At 39.5% G+C, this 21,787-nt stretch overlaps 1 protein-coding gene and 1 pseudogene across 5 annotated transcripts in view; one reads left to right on the top strand and one right to left on the bottom strand.

Moving 5' to 3' along the window:
• Window positions 1-5,667, top strand: part of LOC114248213 (uncharacterized) — a 35,097-nt gene extending 29,430 nt beyond the window's left edge. For 2 of the 5 annotated variants that reach the window (XM_028181375.2, XM_089734906.1), the window contains exons 5-6: window positions 3,204-3,282; window positions 4,646-5,667. In XM_028181375.2, coding sequence (XP_028037176.2) covers window positions 3,204-3,282; window positions 4,646-4,916 — 350 coding nt within the window. In that variant the 3' untranslated portion in view covers window positions 4,917-5,667. Of the gene's footprint in view, window positions 1-3,203; window positions 3,283-4,617 lie in introns of all 5 variants that reach the window. The other 3 variants (XM_089734909.1, XM_089734907.1, XM_089734908.1) reach the window with 2 other exon arrangements.
• Window positions 5,668-17,301: 11,634 nt separating this feature from the next.
• Window positions 17,302-19,307, bottom strand: LOC149500933 (uncharacterized; annotated as a pseudogene).
• Between the last annotated feature and the right edge of the window lie 2,480 nt (window positions 19,308-21,787).

Here is a 21,787-nt window from a genome sequence, read left to right as displayed (position 1 = left end):
GTTGAATATAATGTAGACCATAGACATCTGTAGGCAGCGGCTTGGCTCTATCCCTGGCATTGCTGACGTTCATGAGCGACGGTATCCGCTTACCATCAGGTGGGCCGTATGCTCGTCTGCCTTCAAAGGCAATAAAAAAAAACTGCACTCTCAATGCTCTTTTTTTTTTGTTGTAGAACGACGACGACCTTTCTGTCCACTCGTTGTTAAATGATTTCAAAATCAAGGACAGAAACAACTATATTTATTTATGTCGTGTACAAAGGAAGTAAATCGTTTTAAGGTCAAAGTTTGCAACAAAAGGGCCTGAATGTTTAAGTGGGTGTGCGTTTTCCTCCTACGTCGCTATCATTGACTCTGCCCACGTACCAAACAAAATATATTGTAAATTTTGTAAACATATATGTGATGAACTTTCTACAGAAGTTTCTTTTTGTACTTTGTATATTAAAAAAAAACATCCTTAAATGTCAACAAGACGGATCGCACAGATGACCGTAATGAGCTTATTAAACGACTTCAAAGAAGAGGAGGGTCTGAATAAGACTGTTTTTATGTGTTGTTATTTACCTCAGAACTAGTTTCTAGGTAAACTGATTTTGATGTTTTTATTTGTTATTTAAACTCCGAAGCTTCTCAGTTGGACCGATTTAAATTTTAAAAAGATATGACTCCTATATTATTTCAGGTTCAAAATAACTTCTACTACTACATTAATAATATTCTTTTTCATAAAATTAAGTTGAAGCCATTTTTAAAAATTTGATTCTTTTGTTTCTGTTTCGTTGAGATGTATATCCTAATTTATTTCTTTTTTTGACTTAAGTTCGTCTTAGTTTTTTCTCTGTAATATTTCGGAAATGTTAAAAACTTTACAGCTTTCTTAGGTGACGGGGCTTGCCTTGATAAAACGGGTTATCACTATTCTGTCTATTTATGTAGCGAAGTAGTCCTACATTCCGTGTTACCACCAAAGAACGTAATTTTAAAGTTTGAGTCCACGCATACCCCTTTCGTTGTCAACAAAATTGAATTCACTAAAAACTTGAATTTAATTTTCAATAATAATTTGAGATCCTTACGAGAACATCACCGATAAACATGATGTCAACACGAACACCGAATTTAATGAATCCAGACTTGTCCTTTGGTGACCCCAACGAGATGGTTTACATCAACGCATCATGTGCGTCAATTAGATTAGTTAAGGATAGTTTATTTTGCTTCCTGCGGACACTTCTTGGAAGCTGAATCACTTCTCTCCTTAGGAAACGATTGTTAGTATTCACACTAGTAGTCCAGCGGTATTTTCAGGCTTGGTTCAGACAGTCGCAACTTCGAAACTGTTTAGGTACGAATACATAGATTAAATTGCTATAATTAAAACTGAATATACACGCACCGCCTCAAATATATAGAGATGGAGATGTCTCGTAAAAGCCGCAACCAAGCAATAAGACAATACATAATGACCACTCCGCTAGCAGCGTACGACTAAGAAGAAGAAATTAAAACTAATTATATGGGTACTACTATACTACTATGGCTACAAAACCGCGCGGGAGGTCAACAGTGCGGTGAACCTACCAAATTAAAACTACAGCGGTAGGTCCGCTAAATAAGTGACCTCGAGCAGAAAGAGATGGCGGGACATCATGAGACGCATCAAGTCTGCCCCCTCCAACACTATATCACGACCACTCAAGTCTCAGTATAGTTATAACGGCTGCCCCATTCTTCAAGCCGAAAGGCATTACTGCTTCACGACAGAAATAGGCAAGGCGGTGGTACCTACCCATGCGGACTCACAAGAGGTCCCACCACAAGTGTAAGAAACACACTTAAATTTTAATACCGAAAGTGCGTCAATAGTTCGACGCACTTTGGAATTTGGAATTGGAATTTGTAATGGCATTCAGGCAACGTAAATACTGTCGTCACCTGCCTTGAAACATGAATATTAAGTCTTAGTTTTACAGTACAACGATAGCCCCACCTTTTAAACCGAAGTGCATTACTAATTCACGGCAGAAATAGGCATGGCATGCAGGCGTAGGGACAGAAATAGACAAGGCAGGCAGGGGTAGGGGTAGAAATAGGCAGGTACCAACGTACCTCCCGTGCGAAACAAGACGTCCCACCACCAGTAAGAACTACGATCGCTAGCTTGAATTTTCATGGCCATGTCATGGTCATGGTGAGTGGCAGCATTCACGTTGTGTTAGTTATAGGCTCCGACAGGCACTTATCCACAGATGAGCCGTGAATACTTGCAACAATCAAATTTAACGCAATCAAACTTGAATACCCATTTCGAGGATTTTTCGAGACGAACATTAAAGTTTCCTCGATTGAGTCGAGGTCGACAAAGTTTTGAAGTAACGTCTTATGGCTCCTCTTCACAATCGGCCATGATGGGCGATTATAGAAACTCACGATAGTGTAGAAGGCATACATGTCTGTGATCGGCCATCATTACGCATGATCGTGCGCAATTGGCGTTGTGTCGGTAGATCAAAGGAATGATGGCCCATGATTGTGTGACCACACCATCGCCGTTTAGTCGACTACAGAACTATGGTTGCGTAGACCTTGTTTTGTTCCGATTGATAGCTACCATCCACCACCTTCTCTACCTCCATCTTGTTTATCGTTATCGGTAGGCAGCGGCTTGGTTCTGCTCCTAGCTTAGCTAGAAGTCCATGGGCGATTATAACCACTCACCATCAGGTGGGCCATATGCTCATCTGTCTACAAGGGCAATAAGAAAAAAGCTTTCACGATTCTTTTTTCGCGCACATTAGATAAATGACTATATGAGCTAACTGAAAATATTGCCGCAGCCGCGATCTCCTCGATTTCCATCATCGATACCTAGACGTCCTAACATATCAGTAGACAGTTAGTAAATGAACGTTCACGATTGTGTGGAGAGTTGCCCGATCATGGCAGCGATGATGGACGATCATTTGTAGACCCATCATGGCCGATTGTGAAGAGGAGCCATTAAATTACCGCATTAACTCAAACAAAAGCAGCCGATTTCAGTGACGAAACTGCGCTCCTAATTGTTTGTAAGGTTTAAATGTGCCTGTACAGACCTACTTAAATAAAAAACGATTCTCATTTTTTTTTATTTGACGTCAAAAATAAAATGGTAAACAGGAAAATATGTTTTATTTATTCTACTCATTCTTTCACAGGTAGTGGCGGTGGCGGCGGCGGCGGTGGCTTCGGCAAAATCAACAATCTTCGACCGTTCCGACCTTCAAACAACATCAGGTGGGCACAATACAACTGATAGTTACCAAGCATTCTCTTCTCTTAGTAATGATATAGTCATCAGCATATTAGAATCAAGAAATCCAGTAGCTTTTAATCCGCTAATATGCTCACCTTGTGACAGCCTATCGTAAGGGGACCCGTAGTAAGTGGCGTAGCGAGGGAAGAGACAATGGGGGCCATCATGTAAAGGGGCCCAAATATTCCGCAAAACAAAAAAATTGCTAAATATTTTTGTTTGTTTTTGGTTTCTGGGATATATTTTATTTTATTTTTTATTGCTTAGATGGATGGACGAGCTCACAGCCCACCTGGTGTTAAGTGGTTACTGGAGCCCATAGACATCTACCAGGTAAATGTCCCCACCCACCTTGAGATATGAATTCTAAGGTCTCAGTACAGTTACAACCGCTGCCACACCCTTCAAACCGAAACGCATTACTGCTTCACGGCAGAAATAGGCGGGGTGCTGGAACCTAAACGTTCAGACTCTCAAGACGTCCTACTAGCAATAAACCACCAGTTTGTTGTGTAGTATAATAAATGTTAAATGGTAAATAAAAAGGAAAAAAGGGGGCGTCTAAAAACGTATTGCGCCCCGGACGCGAGTTTAGATCTTTACGCCATTGCCTGTAGTCAATGGTCGTATGATCTAGAATGCATGCTCCAAGTGAGAAACAGACAGGAATGTTAGCCTTTAAGGCAGCCGCTTGCTTGATAGTCACTATAAGCCACGAAACCTGGCTCAGAATGAATTATCGTAGTATCAACCTTCATCATCGCAAATCTCACTAATAACATCCATCGTAGGTATATAAAGTCCATGATTATTTTTTAACAAACTGCGAAAGGACAGTGCTTGTCAAAATGTTGTCATTTTTAATTACATTGCTGTATTTCGTCGTTGTCAAACCAAAATCTGCTATGTGCACTTTTGAGATTTTTACTTTTTAAACTTTTCGTATAGTTCACAGCCCTATCTACCGTATAAAAAAACTGTTATGTGTCTATAGCTTTAATATTTATCTATAGCTTTCGTTTGATATAGTTCTTAAAGTTTCACCTTCATATAAAATTTTATACGAAAAATTTTTTACTCGTTAATTCAAAATAGATTTTTTGCACATAGCAGATTTTGGTTTGACAGTGACGATTTGCTTTTTCTTGATACTGGAAATGCAATTAATTACGCAATAAAATTATGCATTAATTACACAATAATTACTTAACGCAATTAGATATTAGTTTTATGAACTCATTAGTCAATCAATCATTAGTCTACGATGCATTGAATGTTGAACGTAAAACTATAGTATAAAATATCGTTGTACGTAGATCTTACAACCGCAGATCGAACTTGGAGATGGACGGTGAGTACCCGGCGGCCAACCATCACGACCCGGGACTGCTGTGGACAGGTCTCGGCCGGTAGACAACAAACACGCCACACAACTCAGCCAACACGAAACCAACATTATGGCCAACGTTCCAACGTATATAGTCACGACACAAACACTATGATCACTCGATTAAGCCCACGTTTCGATCATAACACAATTATCGATAAACAAACTGAATACAATGCACCACAGCTGGATTTAATACAGGCCCTTAAAGAGTTTTGCTACGTGTAAGAGATTCTTGACAGCGAATATGGCTGTACTGTGTTGATATTGTGTAATTTAAAAGAAACTTAACTCGGCAAGTATGTGATTAATTCAAATTTAAAAAAGAAAAATTCATTTAAAAATTATAGAAAGCTAGAAGATAAATACATAGAATATGAAAAATAAAAAGCATCGTGAGAGATTTGTAATTCCGTATTGAATATGATATCTCGTTCTAGTCAAATTATATGTGTATGAAAGTGTTAATGAAAAATATTTTATACCTACCTAAGTATATAGAATATAAAAACTTTAATAATCATCTCACAGTTTGAGAAACGATGCTTGTTACGATCACAGAACAATGAAACGATTTGTTTCCTGTAGTTTCTGTAACTTTTTGTGACCTTTACAGTAATTATTCAGCTGCCATTACGATTTACCACCATCTGACGATAAAAAAATATTTTTCACTAACATTATTCATATTTTTCATATTCGTTACCTTCTTCTTGTTTAATTATAATTAACTTCTTATTTAATTATAAGTAGCTATTGAATAACTTGTTAAGGGTTTTAAGTAATGAACTATAATTTCCTATTTATTAATTATACTATTTATAAAAAAAGAAAAAGAAACTGTTAATTAATTTTATATGTTAATTATTGTAGAACTTGTATGCGTAATAATATTGGAATTACTCAATAAACAAACAAAAAAAACATATGTGAAGTATTTCTAGACTGTAAGTAATTTTAAATTATTATCGTCTAATTAAACGTGATTTCACAGCCGGTGTCTTTCATTTTTATTATAAGTAGTGGCCCCGCAGTAGTCGAAATTCGACTATAATTAAATGAAATTATAAGTTTAAACATTATTATGCTTCTATTGTCAAACACTATTATAATTCGATAATATTATCACAGTATTCGCCAAAACTGCACTATAGATCAATTATATTAAAGACAAACAATATTAATCTATTTTCAATTCGACCACGGACTTTAAACAATAACAAAAGTTTCCCAATTGACAGTAAACAAAGTATCTTTTATGAATTATTTTTAAAAAATATTAGCATTGTGGACTCCTTCTCTATTTTCTCTATAAGTGTGAGAAATTTCATACTCCTTCGTCCGCGCAATTTTCGAAAAAAGGGGTACAAACTTGTTTTTCCTTCACGTATTAATATATAGATTTTCATTAAGTAAACCGCTTCATTTCACTATCAAGTACACTACGGAACAAGCTCATATCGACCAGTCGTGGTACTTCGGGCTGGTGCGAAGGAAGAAAACTATGTCCCTCTCTCTGGTACGCTCTAAAAGATGTTTCAAAGACACGGGCATTACCTAAGATAATAAAATTATTTTTCTCATTTTTTTTACGCTACTTGATTTATTTTCGATATCCCCTTATTTTTGTTTGTCCCATCACTACCGAAAATACTTTTTAGTGCGGATCAGGTCGATATCGGCCCGCCGCTTTTCTTGGTTTATTCCTCATTTCCTGTTTGTCAGATTCATGGGCGAAACGAACCTAAATAAGTTGGGTTCAAGGTAATTTTTACAGTATGTAAAATAATTGTATATAATATGTTTTCGCAAAGCTATAGCATTTTAATCCACACCAGTGCTGGGGGTCGCGAAAGACCGCAAAAGACGCACTGGTAGAAATATCATTGGGGATGCATTTCGACCCACCGCCGCACCAGATGAAGTTTTATGATTTTACTTGCCGCTGCAAAGACGTTAAGGACCAATCATTTTATTTATGGATGACTGACGAACGCCTCAACTACGTTGGCAGATATTGTTAAAGCCACTTTTGCTACTTAATTGCGCATTTTTTATTATTACTATATCTGACGCTTTTTTATTGATTACAAAGATCTATAAAAGATATACGTTGTAGATGTATATGGGCTTCGGTAACCACTAAACACCACCTAACCTAAACATCGGCGCGCTGAGTTTCTCGCCGGATCTTCTCAGCGGGTCGCGATTCCGATCCGGTAGTAGATTCATTCGCGAAGCAGCTACTTTTGAGTTGTTAGGTCTCCTTCGAAGGCGCTCGGGCAGCTGTTAGCAAATCCCACCCCTCCTGGCTGAGCCCTTGCTCGCCCACCTGCCCTGGTAAAACTGAAAAGGCCTTCGGGCAACCAGTAATCTCTCAAACATAAAAAAAAACTTAACATCAGGTGGGCCGCGAGCTCGTCCACCCATCAAAGCAATAAAAAAACGAGTTGTGTTAGTCTATTTAACGGACTACACGACGCAGCTGAGACTTCGATGACGTGGGTATTGGATGACGGAATTCACCATGCAATGTGAGCTCCAGTAACTTAACAACAGTTGGACTGTGATCTCGTTCACTTATCTACGATTATTTTTCTCCAATACCTCATTTGAACACTGCGACGTTCCGTTGCGACTTGCAAATATAACATGAAATTTATAATTTTGCTATATTTACAATCGAAAAACAGCAATTGAAGTTAGGTACACCAATTGTATAAATAAACTTATCATATACTAACGACACACGCTTAGCGCTGTGTTTTCTATAAAATTATTATTACTAATGACATTGTAATGATTTTAGGTACAATTACTCGTAGTGTACATACCAATTATGACTGTACCCACAATGAATGGTCATAAAATGTGCATATTTTTTTTGTAATTTTATAATGATTTTACTATTACATATATCGATGCTTAGATTATATGTTTAGGATGAGCTAACTTAGCGAAAAATGTATTGATCTGACTCTAGATCAGAAGGTTGCGTGTTCAGATCACGTCGGGGTCACCAGTTTGGGATGTTTAACGACGGAGCGAAGATCTTCCACCGAGCGGATGATATTGCTCGGTAGACCGACAGTCCAAATGTTTTTTTTTTTTCCTACCTTAGCTGGTAGCCTTGAGAGGCTATTCCAGCGTAACCCTAATTAGTAGGTGAGCTCACGGGGCTCAAACCTGATTGAGGCTAACACGAACGTTGACGTTCTGACGTTGCTAACACGAACCCTAGCAAGAGCCGTGCTTCGCAGAATCTACCACCGGATCGGAAACGCGACCCACTGAGAAGATCCGGCGAGAAACTCAGTGGGCTGTGTCTGAGAGTTAATTTACTCGTCGAGCCCCCAAATGTTGTTGTTCGGAACTTGTATATATGCGCTTTATCTTGAAAATGTCGTAAGCGAGATTCAGGCATCTGTGAAACTTCCTGTGTTCTGTGATGGCTACCGCCACAAATTAATATAAGCTCTAGAAATATCCGGCACATAGCGGCTTTGCTTACGGCACTGCTGCATGCTATGTCCATGGGCAACAGTGATACGAAAGAAATTTACACCAATTCCTCATGTCCGATCTTGGGTCGTCTCCATTCCTTTTTCACGAGCACACAGCCCACCTGGCGTTAAGTGGTTACCGGAGCCCATAGACATCTACAACCTAAGTGCCGCCACCCACCTTGAGATATGAGTTCTAAGATCTCAGTATAGTTACAACGGCTGCCCCACCCTTCAAACCGAAACGCATTACTGCTTCAGGGCCGAAATAGGCAGGGTGGTGGTACCTTCGATTTACGGACTCACAAGAGGTCCTACTGACAGTAAACCCGTTCCTCTCTTCCTCTTCCTTCCGATTTCTCTCGATTTCCTTCCTTCCAATTCCCCTCGATCCTATGCTATCCAATGTTCAGCTACTGCTTTTCGCTTAGCAGAGTAGCTCTCTGAAGCTACGACTGCAATCCTCATTATTTTGACTCTATAAAGGATTTAGGACGAAAAAGCAGCGTACTATTTTATTTTTGTCAAGATTAATCCTCTATTGAGTTTAAACTACGTTTTTTTTCTCCGTGGATGTTGTCTGTTGAAAAATTGCTTCTCGTTCCTTTTGCTGTAGGATTTCTTGGAATTATCCGCCTTCTATTATTAGTTGGGCTTTCTAATTTATTGTATAAACGAATAGGGGAGTCACAGTACCTAATTCTGAAGCACCCATCAAAATTCACGGAGTTCTTTCTACACTGGCAGATTAGAGAGTCTGTTGCCTCTCTATTTGTTGGATCCTTGCAGGATATTCTTGGGACTATGTTCGTTTATCCGCCACAAAGCGTTTGGAGCCTCTGGGTTTGCGGAGGGACTTCGGTTTCCTTTGTATTTTATACCGTATGTTCCATGGGGAGTGCTCTGAGGAATTGTTCGAGATGATACCAGCATCTCGTTTTTACCATCGCACCGCCCGCCACCGGAGTAGAGTTCATCCATACTACCTGGAGCCACTGCGGTCATCCACAGTGCGTTTACAGAGATCTTTTTTGCCACGTACCATCCGGCTATGGAATGAGCTCCCCTCCCTGGTGTTTCCCGAGCGCTATGACATGTCCTTCTTCAAACGAGGCTTGTGGAGAGTATTAAGCGGTAGGCAGCGGCTTGGCTCTGCCCCTGGCATTGCTGAAGTCCATGGGCGTCGGTAACCACTCACCATCAGGTGGGCCGTATGCCCGTCTGCCTACAAAGGCAACAAAAAAAAAAAAAAAAAGGGGAAATTCATCTCATGTTTTCAAAAAATATTTCAAAGTGTGCATGTAACTAAACATGTAACTAAAAGTGAACGATTGCTAATTTGATCCGGTAACGACAGGCACCACAATCCCAATAATTAATAGCGGGTAAGAATTAAACTATCTCTAATTTAGAGGGTATACATTTTTTTAAGCACAGTAAAATTTACAACGGTAAATTATTAAAAAGTAGTTCAAAAACTCCCTTCAATTAAAATCCTATTGGTAAATAGTACGTTCATCTTCTGATAATTATAATAATATGGTAGTCAAATTGATCGGTCGCACCGAATTAATGCATTATAGATTTTAAATTATAAGACTTTGTAAATTTAGATACCTATGTAGTTTGATATATTTAACTGTGAGTTTGGCAACGCTCATAGCCGTCAATTACGATCAATTCATAAAACCGATAGGCAGCCGATGGCATCCTCATTACGGCAATCATCTTAAACGTTAGACGAATCGAGTGGCCAATTCATTGACGTTTCAGATCTCGCCGCGATCGGAACAAATTGTTTAATCTTGGATATGTGTGGGTGTTCGCAATATTCGGTAATGTATTTTGTCGCCAATAAGCTATGTAGATACATCCTACATTGATATGTCCGTTTTCAAGGTGAATTTAAATGGCAACGCTAGTTTAGGCAGATTTTTTTTTAATTAAACCTTTTCCAACATTCGCTTGCGGTAAAAAATTGCGTTGATGTTTTTTTTTTGTTGCTTAGATGGATGGACGAGCTCACAGCCCACCTGGTGTTAAGTGGTTACTGGAGCCCATAGACATCTACAATGTAAATGCGCCACCCACCTTGAGATATAAGTGCTAAGGTCTCAAGTATAGTTAGTTACAACGGCTGCCCCACCCTTCAAATTGAAACGCATTACTGCTTCACGGCAGAAATAGGCAGGGTGGTGGTACTTACCCGTGTGGACTCACAAGAGGTCCTACCACCAATAATTACGCAAATTATAATTTTGCGGGTTTGATTTTTATTACACGATACTATTCCTTCACCGCAGAAGTCAATCGTGAACTTTTGTTGAGTACGTCTTTCAAAAATTGATACCCGCCTGGGATTTGAACACCGGTGCATCGCTCAACACGAATGCACGGGACATCTTATCCTTTAGGCCACGACGACTTCATAATGTCACATAATGATGTCTGTTGAATAAAGAAATAAGGCTTAGAATCACCAACACTGCTTGTATTAATTTTCCTTACACATCTGCCACTTTAAGTCTGCCTGTTATGACACAACTAACACATCTAATAATCGTTGGTAGTATAAGGGCCTATTCCAAATACGCGCGATCTGGTCAGTTAGCTCACGGGGCTTAACCTAGGAGGACTTACTAACATCAGCCCTAGCAAGAGCTGTGCTTCACAGAATTTACCAACGGATCGGAAGGACCGGAATCGCGACCCACTGAGAAGATCCGGCGTGAAACAGCGGATTACATCCTCTTAATCAGAGCATAGACAATACAAACATCTATATATAGACGGTTTATTAACCCGAAAAAGTGGGCGTAGCTCCCTAAAATGTTAAGCGCAGCTCCACGGACGCTTATTGAATTATGAACACGGTCGTTTTTTCTTTACGATCGACGACGAAAGTCATGTTAATCCACCAAGTGGTTCAGCCTTTATTAAACGAAGTACAGCTGCCGGTACATAGAATATTTATGCTCCTAATATCATTATATGGTGACGACATAAGCGAGCCAATGTCTCCGATTGTTCGCGGATTAGGACAGTCCTAGTCTTTTTTTTTCCCCTACCTATGCTGATAGCCTTGAGAGGCTAATTCAGCTTCTCCTTGACGTGTAGGTGAGGTCACGGGACTCAAACCGGAGTGTTGCTAACAGTAGTCATAACAAGAGCAGTGCTACGCAGAATCTACCACCGGATCGGAAACGCGACCCACTGAGAAGATCCGGCGTGAAACTCAGTGGGCTGTGTCTATAATAGGACGGTGACCGGTGCTTGAGGTACCTAAAAGCACCGTTAAAGGATCGGGAGGATCCGTAATTACGTGTATCGTCCTTTTATGAGTAATAAAGTTGGTAATCGTTAAAACGATAATGTTTTTCTTCAAAATTTCTTCATTTATTAGTAAAACTTTAACGGGTTTCTTACTAAGAACTTGGACTGAATATTATAGTTGGTCAAAGTTCGAAATATTTACTTAGAATATCTTATTTGAAATTGAAGTTTACTTATGAAATTGTTTTAGCAGCTCGGCAGGAAAATGCGGGAATACTTCAAGTATTGCTCGTAGATCGACGGTCTGTCATAGAACAAGAGAAATACGGCGAATACCTGAATTACGCTACCGACGTTTTCAAGATAAACTTACATTTATACAAGTTCTGATCGACGTTCATACTGTCGGTCTACCGAGCAATACGGTGGAACATCTCCCTTGTCATTCCACCCAAACTAGTGATAATGACGTGATTGACAAGTGTACCTAAACTGAATCTTGTTAATTTTTATCTTACTAGTTCCAAATTTTTCTTTTCTTTATATATTAAAAATAGTTCACCAATATGTAACACACGCTCGGTGTTAGATCTCCGACTGCATTGTTTTAGCGCAACCCTACTATTTAATTAACTAAGAAGGTTAGAGCTGACTGTTTCCTCAATGTTAGTATTGCTGGATAGCTGTTATAAGTCCAACTCATGTCAACAATTATTTAAGACGGTATTCAGGAAAATTAATGACATTATAAAATCCAAAAAAACACAAAAATCGGAGCTACCCTATCGTCCCGAAATACCGTAAGTCTTGCAATACACAAGCTCAGCAATAAAAGCATGTTGTCTTAGGACTACTGCATGATTGTATGTAATCACATTAAGTAGCCGCTTTATAAGATCCCACCCATTATTAGCTTTTGAACGCGCTGAAATAAAAAGTACAACAAATTTCTTGTTTCTCAGTGGATAGCCGAGATCGGTGTGTTTAGTTCGAGTTTTTAACTTGTCGATCGCGTAAAAGTTAACTCAAATTTGTATGGAGTTGGAATAACGTCCCGGCGTTTGCCGCTAGGGACGCTTTTGTTTTTATAGGAGTGAACGCGCGTTTTAAAAATTACGCGAACGAGAAGTTAAAAAACTCGCACTAAGCATACGGGTATGTTACAATTTACTTCAAAAAAGGGTGCGTGTACTTATGTACGCGCGTAAGAAGTTATACTTTATTTTTATTAAATTTATTTAAATTTTAATCAATTTGAAAAAAAATCGGTTAAACAACATCCCCAAACACGCATATTGGACATCCCTTTTCTTGACATCGTATAAATTCGGTAGTTCTCGGTACGGTTCGGAAAGTTCACCTGCGGCTATATTCAGACTCGCCAAGTTACGTCGGTCGTATTGTAATGAGCGATTTAGTGGGCAACTTCATTCTGTTAATTTTGTGTCACGGTGCGCGCGTGTCGTAAAATTTCACTCTCATAATTTTTTCATAACGCGCCTAAAGAAGTATAACTTTAAAAATCGGATAAGTGCGAATCAAACTCGCGTTCCGAAGGTTTCGGATGCCAACTAAGGTCCTTTGAACACAAGCTCACACATCACTAAAGTTGTTCTGGTATTTTGTGTGTACCGGAACTAAAACAAGGGCACAACAGAAACAGTGAATTAAATATTAATGTTCCCTTTACCTGTTAAGTTTCATGAACGGGAACAGCAACGATTTACAGAGGAATCGGACAGGGAAAGCAGAACACAAGTCAATTAATAACAACAAAATCTATATAGGTATATATAAAAATGAATTGCTGTTCGTTAGTCTCGCTAAAACTCGAGAACGGCTGGACTGATTTGGCTAATTTTGGTCTTGAATTATTTGTCCACAGTCCACAAAAGGTTTAAAAGGTAGATAAATATGAAAATGCTCGGAATTCAATAAAAATAACATTGTTTTTCCTTTGATGTGTCCCCCGTCGGACGGATTCCTTTTGTTTGTTTTAAGTTTATTTTATACAAACGTTTAGGTATTTTATTTATTGATTGCGGCACTAAGAAGTCTGCCGGATCAGCTAGTAATTAATATATTATTAAAGAATAGTTTCGCGCCAATAATATTATTAAACTATTTTAAGGCTTTTACACGTATTTACCATCTCCTTCCCGTCTCATATTCTCATCCCTCTCACGGTCAAAGTGGCCCTATAGGCTATAAATCACAAAATTGGTTCAATCTTTTAATTACATTGACAGAGAAGTTTGAGATTACCATGATTTTCATCCGCCATACCTATTTATGTTTCATAACTATGTATTCTCAACATTACACCTCTAGCCTTTCCTTACAAAAGTTTTAAGTGACGGACCATCGATATATATCGATGTGACGGACAGACAGACAGAAATGACAACCGCTTCTCCTTATAAGAGCCGGAACCATAAAAAAACACAATAAAGTTTAACATTAAACTTTGCAATTAAAACAACTTTTATGGGTTTAATCTATTTAATTTCCTTCCTAATCTTTTACTGTCATTATACGTGCTAGTTTATACAGACAAAATGCGAGTATAAACTGTAAAATATATTTAATTATATCTACGACTCGTCGGAACCACAAAAAAGTACTATTAAAGTTTGTAACCAAAATTATTGTAGACTTACCTTTACCACAGTCTAATGGACTGAATGTGGTGGAATAGTGGAGTGCCGAGGACATTGAATCTAAAACAACCATTGCAGTTTTTTTTATTGCATAGATGGGTGGACAAGCTCACAGCCCACGTGGTGTTAAGTGGTTACCGGAACCCATAGATATCTACAACGTAAATGCCGCCACCCACCTTGAGATATGAGTTCTAATGTCTCAGTATAGTTACAACGGTTGCCCCACCGTTCAAACTGAAACGCATTACTGCTTCACGGCAGAATAGGCAGGGCGGTGGTACCTACCCGTGCGAACTCACAAGAGGTCCTATCACCAGTAAAAAAGTTCATTGGTGAACTGCTAAGCTGCTCATTGCTTCCAAAAACCTATATCCCGAGTCATACCATTCAACTGTAGAAATACCTTAACGATACAATTGTAGAAATGTGTACCTTAAAGACGTTTACGTGCCAAAAACTTTGAGAGCCTATGGTTTGTAAAAGTTATTGTAACTATTTAGTGGAGACATTAAATATGATATTTCACATGAAAATGTTTTTTTATTTATTGCTTAGATGGGTGGACGAGCTCACAGCCCACCTGGTGTTAAGTGGTTACTGGAGCCCATAGACATCTACAGCGTAAATGCGCCACCCACCTTGAGATATAAGTTCTAAGGTCTCAAGTATAGTTACAACGGCTGCCCCACCTTTCAAACCGAAACGCATTACTGCTGCTGTTGCTACTATTTCATTAAAAAAACAATTGTATTTCATTTAAACACAATCATCTTCCTACGAAGCAATAATGTTTATGCGCGTCAAAAAAATACTGTACCTACGTCCCACATGCATTGTCATATGCAACTTTATATTATGCATATTGTTTCAGAAAATTGAAAACGTAGTATAAATCTCTATCCAGAAGACAGATTTGATTTGTATACAGTGGTGATACTTCAAGAGCATGGAGCAATTGTCGAGTAGGTACCGCCGGTGAATCAAACGCTTGCTTCCTGCTTACTTCGTAATTTCGAGTTAAAAGCGACAAGCGAGCAATGAAACCGAACCGCTTTTTTTTTAGTTTTGGAACGAAGTTTCTTATGGGACGATGCGGAGGGGTACCCTAACCGGGAAAAACGTCCGTAACGTAAGATTTTTATTAGTAATGCACACAGTGTACGACTTAACTTTGTAATAACGTACAAAAGTAACATATTTTTTTATCATTCATTGACCACGATCTCAGAGCGTTCGTTTGCGCAATACACTAACTCTTATGCAAACAACCGTGAATGAAGTGTACCACAATAAGTTCGCACGTTACTGAATGACCGTGAGTTGTTGCGAAACCTTCAGTTTTATTTTCTTCATACCTCGAATAGAACTTAAAATTAATATTTTTATAAATAAGGAACTTCGTTCCTATCCGGTGTCCCACGGCACCACACATTTTTTTTTTTTTTTATTTCTGGTCCGTAATTCATTTTTATATTTTCTATGACGACTTTAAAACGTGTTAGAGCTCCACTATTCTCCTTAACTCCATTATTCTTAGTATTCCCTTCAGTTTTTGAGACTCGCAGACATAATTAAAAACACTTTTACGAATTCATCTCGCCTTTTATAAATGTCATCATATTATTTCGGACGTTACGATTACTCAATGGCTTCCGTAGTCATGGACGACTATTTATTTTTTATATTCTTACCCTCGTTCATTACTTTAATCATAAACTGAATTCGATGAATATCGAAAGGTTGTCGTTCTTATGCCTTGGCCCATACGTCAACGCCACAAGCAGCAACAACCCACGTTACTTGGCTCATGTTCGACGAATTTTAGTCACCACACTCGTACTTTTTCCTCCAAGATAAAGCAAGTAAGATTAGTACTTATTCCGTTTTCTTATTAAATGAATCATACTTAAATGGACTGGCGATAGTTTTTTTTTTTTGATTATGCAAATAGGCTACTTAAAACTATCGTTTATAGAAATAAATACTAGAATGACGACTTATTGATACAATGAACGATATAGATTTAAGATCAGAGCGCGAAAGCGTCACCCATCTTGAAATATGAGCTCCAAGTCTCAACATCAGAACTGTCAAATATATAAGTGTATAATCTATGATCAGAACTAAACCGTATAATTTTACCTATCCGTGCGGGCCTGCAACGCCTCCTGCTACCAGCAATGTGGTCGCTGTACATTTGTATATACCTCAGAGAATATAGGTTCGATTCTCTGACGAATCCCTCTGTTGTCTTTTACTTTTTTTGTTCTTTTTTTTTCTACCTAAGCTGATAGCCTTGAGAGGCTATTTCAGCGTAACCTTAACTAGTAGGTGAGCTCACGGGGCTCAAACCGGAGTGATGCTAACACTGATCCTAGCAAGGACAGTGCTTCGCAGAATCTACCACCGGATCGTAAACGTGACCCACTGCGAAGATCCGGCGAGAAACTCAGTGGGCTGTCTCTAAGGGATAATTTACTCATCGAGCCCTTCGTCGCAAGCGACGGGTTCGACGAGAACGATGACCGGTGCTTGAGGTATCTAAAAGCACCGTTAATGGATCGGGAGGATCCGTAATGACGTGTTTTGGGCATCTTTTACGACTACTAAAGTCTGTTCTAGTTCGACATCGCACAACCAATATAGTAATAAATGCACTATAGTACATCGAATGCATCCAAGTGCGAAATTAAGAGAACGTGGCGTTTACATAAACGCATCGAAAATATTTGCTGCGTATGTAGCGTAACGCTTACCTACAAGTATTACCTTTGAATAAGAAGTTGTGGTGAAATTGTCCTCAATTAAACCCTATAGATACTACAACTAAAACACAAACTTGAGCCGCATCCGTACCTGGCTCTGGAATTATCTTCCCTCCTATCTTTTAATATCCTTTATGTTTGAAAAAGAGTCCAGAGAAATAGGTAGGTTGGCTGTACGTCTGAGATAACTTGTGAGTGACGGTATGCTACTACCATTGCGAGCTGCCAGATAAATAAAATTCTTTCTTCTTCTTGGGAATCATCCGCTGCGTCGAACAAAATTGGTCTTGGTGATTATTTTATTTTATTCTATGCTATAATTATTAATTGTTTACATATTTCAATTTACGTCATTCCCGATAATCCTGGTAAGAAGTTATTCAAATCCTCCTCCTTGCGTCGATAATCCTCAGTGCTGAGGGTCGTGGCCTCCTCTAACAACTTTCTCCTGGATTATTCTGCGTCCCTCCTACCTATCCTCGGCTGTGTGGATAGCAACGTGGACTGAAGTATTGAGAGTGGAGCGTATCTGGTCCGACCAGCGCATTGGACTTCTGCCTCTGGGTCTTTTACCGCATACCTTGCCTGTTATCAGCAGCTTTTCCAGATTGTCACCTCTCTTTCTGGCGATATGTCCAAAAAACTCGAAACTCCTCCGCGCGCATATAGTACTGAGGCGCATTGTAATCTTGAGCTCGGTAAGAATGGATTCGTTGGTTCTGTGCTCTGTCCAACGAGTCCCGAGCATTTTCCTCCAGCACCACATCTCAAACGCGTCGATGCGTTGGTCGGCTTTCTTGAGGGTCCAAGTCTCTGCGCCGTAGAGAAAAATGGAAAAGACGAGGGAGGTGGCTTTTTGGTATTCCTCGAGATGTTTCTGTCCGCCCAAACACAGTCCATTTGGGACATAGCTCTCTTTGCCATACCAATCCGCCTTCTGATGTCCTTTTCGGAGGATCCATTACTAGCTATGACGGAGTCCAGATAAATGAAATCTTCTACGACTTCCAGGTTTAGTTTATTGGTCATAGTGAGAGAATGGCTGCGATCGACCACCATAACTTTCTATAGTCTTTGCTCTATTTATGAGAAGCCCCATTTCTCTGCTGGTTCAAGCTGTGGACTGGAGCAAGGCAATCAAATGTTCCGGAACCCCTAGTTCGCAGAGTACCCTCCATGGGCTTCGCCAGTTAACGCAGTCAAAAGCCTTGCTGTAACGATGAAACAAGTGAGGTGTTAAATTCGTAAGGTTTCTCAATGATTTGTCTAATATTGAGAATTTGCTCTCGAGTGCCTCTAACTTTGACAAAACCAGCCTGCTCTTGGGGAATCTGCCAGTCGAGAAAATATCTTAAGCGGTTATTAATTATATGTAGGAGGATTTTACTGCTGTGAGAGACCAGAGCCAGTGTCCTGTAGTTATTGCAAATCTTAGTAGAACAGAAAGCTCCAGGTTTCTTGCTTTTCAATGCTGCTATGGCTGCTGTTATTTCAGAAAGCCGTATGAGGCATCCGGTTGCTGGTCATAAAGCCTTTCACAGTATCCACACCACCTCTCAGCTATTGCGTCCAAGTCGTGAATTGAATTGCCATCCTCGTCATTAATCACCCATGTTTTCGGTTTGAACTGCTTGGATATAAGGCGGACCTTCTTGAATAAGTCTGATGTCTGGAATTTCAAGTAATCATTTTCTATCTCTACGCAAATGTTTGAGAGAAAATTGTTTTTGTCCTGACGAGAATTCTTCTTAACTTCATTCCACAGCTCGGAGTATATCTCCCTGACTTCAGGACCCTTCATTCTTTGCTCCTTGCAGTTACGGATCAGTTTCAACGTATCGACGGCTATCCACGACTTATTCTACCCGACGTATCATTCTCCCTTCCAGTCGCCCTAATTATGTCTATCGTAGCATTTATATGGGTTTTCAGATGATTCCAGCATAGATTTTCATTATCTTCAATTGGGCCCGGGGATTCCGAGAGTTTCATCTCAAGGACAGACCGAAAATGAGCTCTTTCAGGAGGATTGTCTGGTATTCTGAGCTTATGTTTTATTGGTTTTCTAGGAGCCCTTAGCCTGAGTGCGAATTTTGCCACTAGTAAGTTGTGATCAGAGCCGCATTCCGCTCCAGGATACGTCTTCACATTTACGACGGACGACTTCCAGCGTGTGTTCACGGGTATGTAATCGATCTGATTCCTATACCGCGCCCCAGGGGAAGTCCATGTGTATAAGCGTCTTGGGTGGTGTTGGAATTGCGTGTTTGTAATGCAAAGATTCCTCTCAATGCAGTACTCCACCAGTCGTTGGCCACGACTGCTCCTAGTACCCAACCCAAACCTTCCTACAATGTTGCGAATATGGTCATCATTGGTAGTATCTCCGACTTTAGCATTGCAGTCGCCGAGTATGATAGGTAGTTATTTCTCTCTTTATTCAAATAAAACTAGTTTATTGTTGCAACAAAGTTACGCTATCTAAAGTTTATGTTAGCACGTAAGTGACATCAACTTATCGCGTCCAATAGCTTGGACACGATAACTTCACGCGATAAGTTTTAAAAACAAGCAAATTCACTTTTATATGTTTTAAACGGAACTAACATTCAGATAATATGACCGACATATTATTATCACATAATTTAATACAAATCACGAGGGTGCATTTACGCGATCTTAAATTTGACAAATGTCTTCTTATTGTTAATAGATTTAAATGTGAAATGAAAAATTATAATTTTTTTTTTTATTGCCCTTGTAGGCAGACGAGCATACGGCCCACCTGATGGTGAGTGGTTACCGTCGCTCATGGACTTCAGCAATGCCAGGGGCAGAGCCAAGCCGCTGCCTACCGCTTAATACTCTCCATAAGCCTCGTTTGAAGAAGGACATGTCATAGCGCTCGGGAAACACCGTGGAGGGGAGCTCATTCCATAGCCGGATGGTGCGTGGCAAAAAAGATCTCTGGAAGCGCACTGTGGATGACCGCAGTGGCTCCAGGTAGTATGGATGAACTCTACTCCGGTGGCGGGCGGTGCGGTGGTAAAAACGAGATGCCGGTATCATCTCGAATAATTCCTCAGAGCACTCCCCTATACTGAGTTTTATTTGTCTGTAGTATTATTATTATTATGATTAAATAATTATTCATACCATGCATACAAGTGCATTAAATACCAATTAAAGCTTTGAAGTTTGAAGACGTCACTGCGCTTCGGAAACATTCAAGATATTTTTTATTTAATGTAAGTAGGTCGATAAGCTTACGGTTTTGACGGGGGTTACCGCCGCTCATGGACATCAGCAATGGCACAACCTGTGACGTAGTAAGTAAGCACCTATATAAACATGTATCGTTTAATTAGGAGAGTAGTAATAAATCATACTTAGAAGTGTTCAGTCGTTTGAATACCTTAGTCCCGTCCTTATAGACGGGTACGGAGTGAACACTTAGAAACTAACGCACGGCTCGATATTCGTTTGGACGCTTAGGGAACAAAAATTTTGATCTAAAAATTAGCTATGTATTCTAAAAAACTAAAAAAATAAACGACTGAACACTTCTAAGTATGATTTATTACTACTCTCCTTTTTTTTTTCCTACCTAAGCTGGTAGCTTAGAGAGGCTATTCCAGCGTAACCCTAACTAGTAGGTGAGCTCACGGGGCTCAAACCTGACGACGATGCTAACACGAAGCAAGAGTCGTGCTTCGCAGAATCTACCACTGGATCGGAATCGCGACCCACTGAGAAGATCCGGAGAGAAACTCAGTGGGCTGTGTCTGAGGGTTAATTTACTCGTTGAGCCCTTCGTCGCAAGCGATGGGTTCGACGGGAACAGTGACCGGCTACTCTCCTAATTAAACGATACATGTTTATATAGATTATAGATGCTTACTGACTACGTCACAAACCAAGCCCCTTCCTACTACCCGAGTACGGAGAGTTTGAAGAAAAAGAATTCATTCAATGGTTCCACAGCCTTATCCACTTACCATAGTGGAGAATTCATTGAACAATGGAACGTGCGGTTTTATATTACTAATTTTAAAATATGACATCAGCTTTCATACATCTGTTTTGCAGATGTACAGGTGTGTGAAAGGTTGAGAACCATTGCAGTAGGCGAATGATGCGTTCAAAATGTCTTTTATTAAATTAAAAGGTGTGTGTGTTCAATACCGTCTTTACCATAAGGGCACACGGGGCCCGTGCCCAGGGCCCCCATTCTCAGGGGGCCCCTAAGGACCGACAATTTCTCTCACACATTTATTCCTTAAACATTTTTGTCGGGCACATTACACTTTTTTCACAAATCAGTAATCTTATCAGAAGGTATTTACAAGCCATATACTACGCCATTATATCGATGACTGCGCCTATTCCTACTGTACTAATTAATAATATTACCGAACGCATCCTACCTAATTTACTAAGTACACCATCTAGCAATCGTAACCAAAAAACCAGCAGCATTCTAATATCCTTAATGACATATTATATCATACTGTATTTGATTACCTATAATAAATGGTCATACTCAGTAAAAAAATGTTATTATAATTCGCTTTTTTTACTTTCCAAAAGGGCCTCAAATTCTTGTGTGCAAAAGGGCCCGAGCCTAATTTAAGACGTCCCTGTGTGTGTTATACTCAGGGTTGTGAGTTTGATATGAATCATCTTTTATCACTTGTTGTTTTTCCTTAGTTTGTGGTTCTCGAAAACTGTTTAATTTAATTTTTAATGATAAAAACAATGTTCCTTGTTTAGATACTATTTAACTGTAATCAGTATTCAGTGAATATTTGCGGTATATAAGTATTTTCCCGTACCAATTGTATCTGTGTTCTTCCGGTCGCCGTCAAAGAATACGCTTGTAGACCGGACATTAT

The sequence above is a fragment of the Bombyx mandarina genome, chromosome 18 (genome assembly GCF_030267445.1).
Source record: "Bombyx mandarina strain Sakado chromosome 18, ASM3026744v2".
Lineage (NCBI taxonomy): Eukaryota > Metazoa > Arthropoda > Insecta > Lepidoptera > Bombycidae > Bombyx > Bombyx mandarina.
The sequence above is the reverse complement of the archived record's forward strand: the minus strand, read 5'-3'. Positions and strand labels throughout refer to the sequence as shown.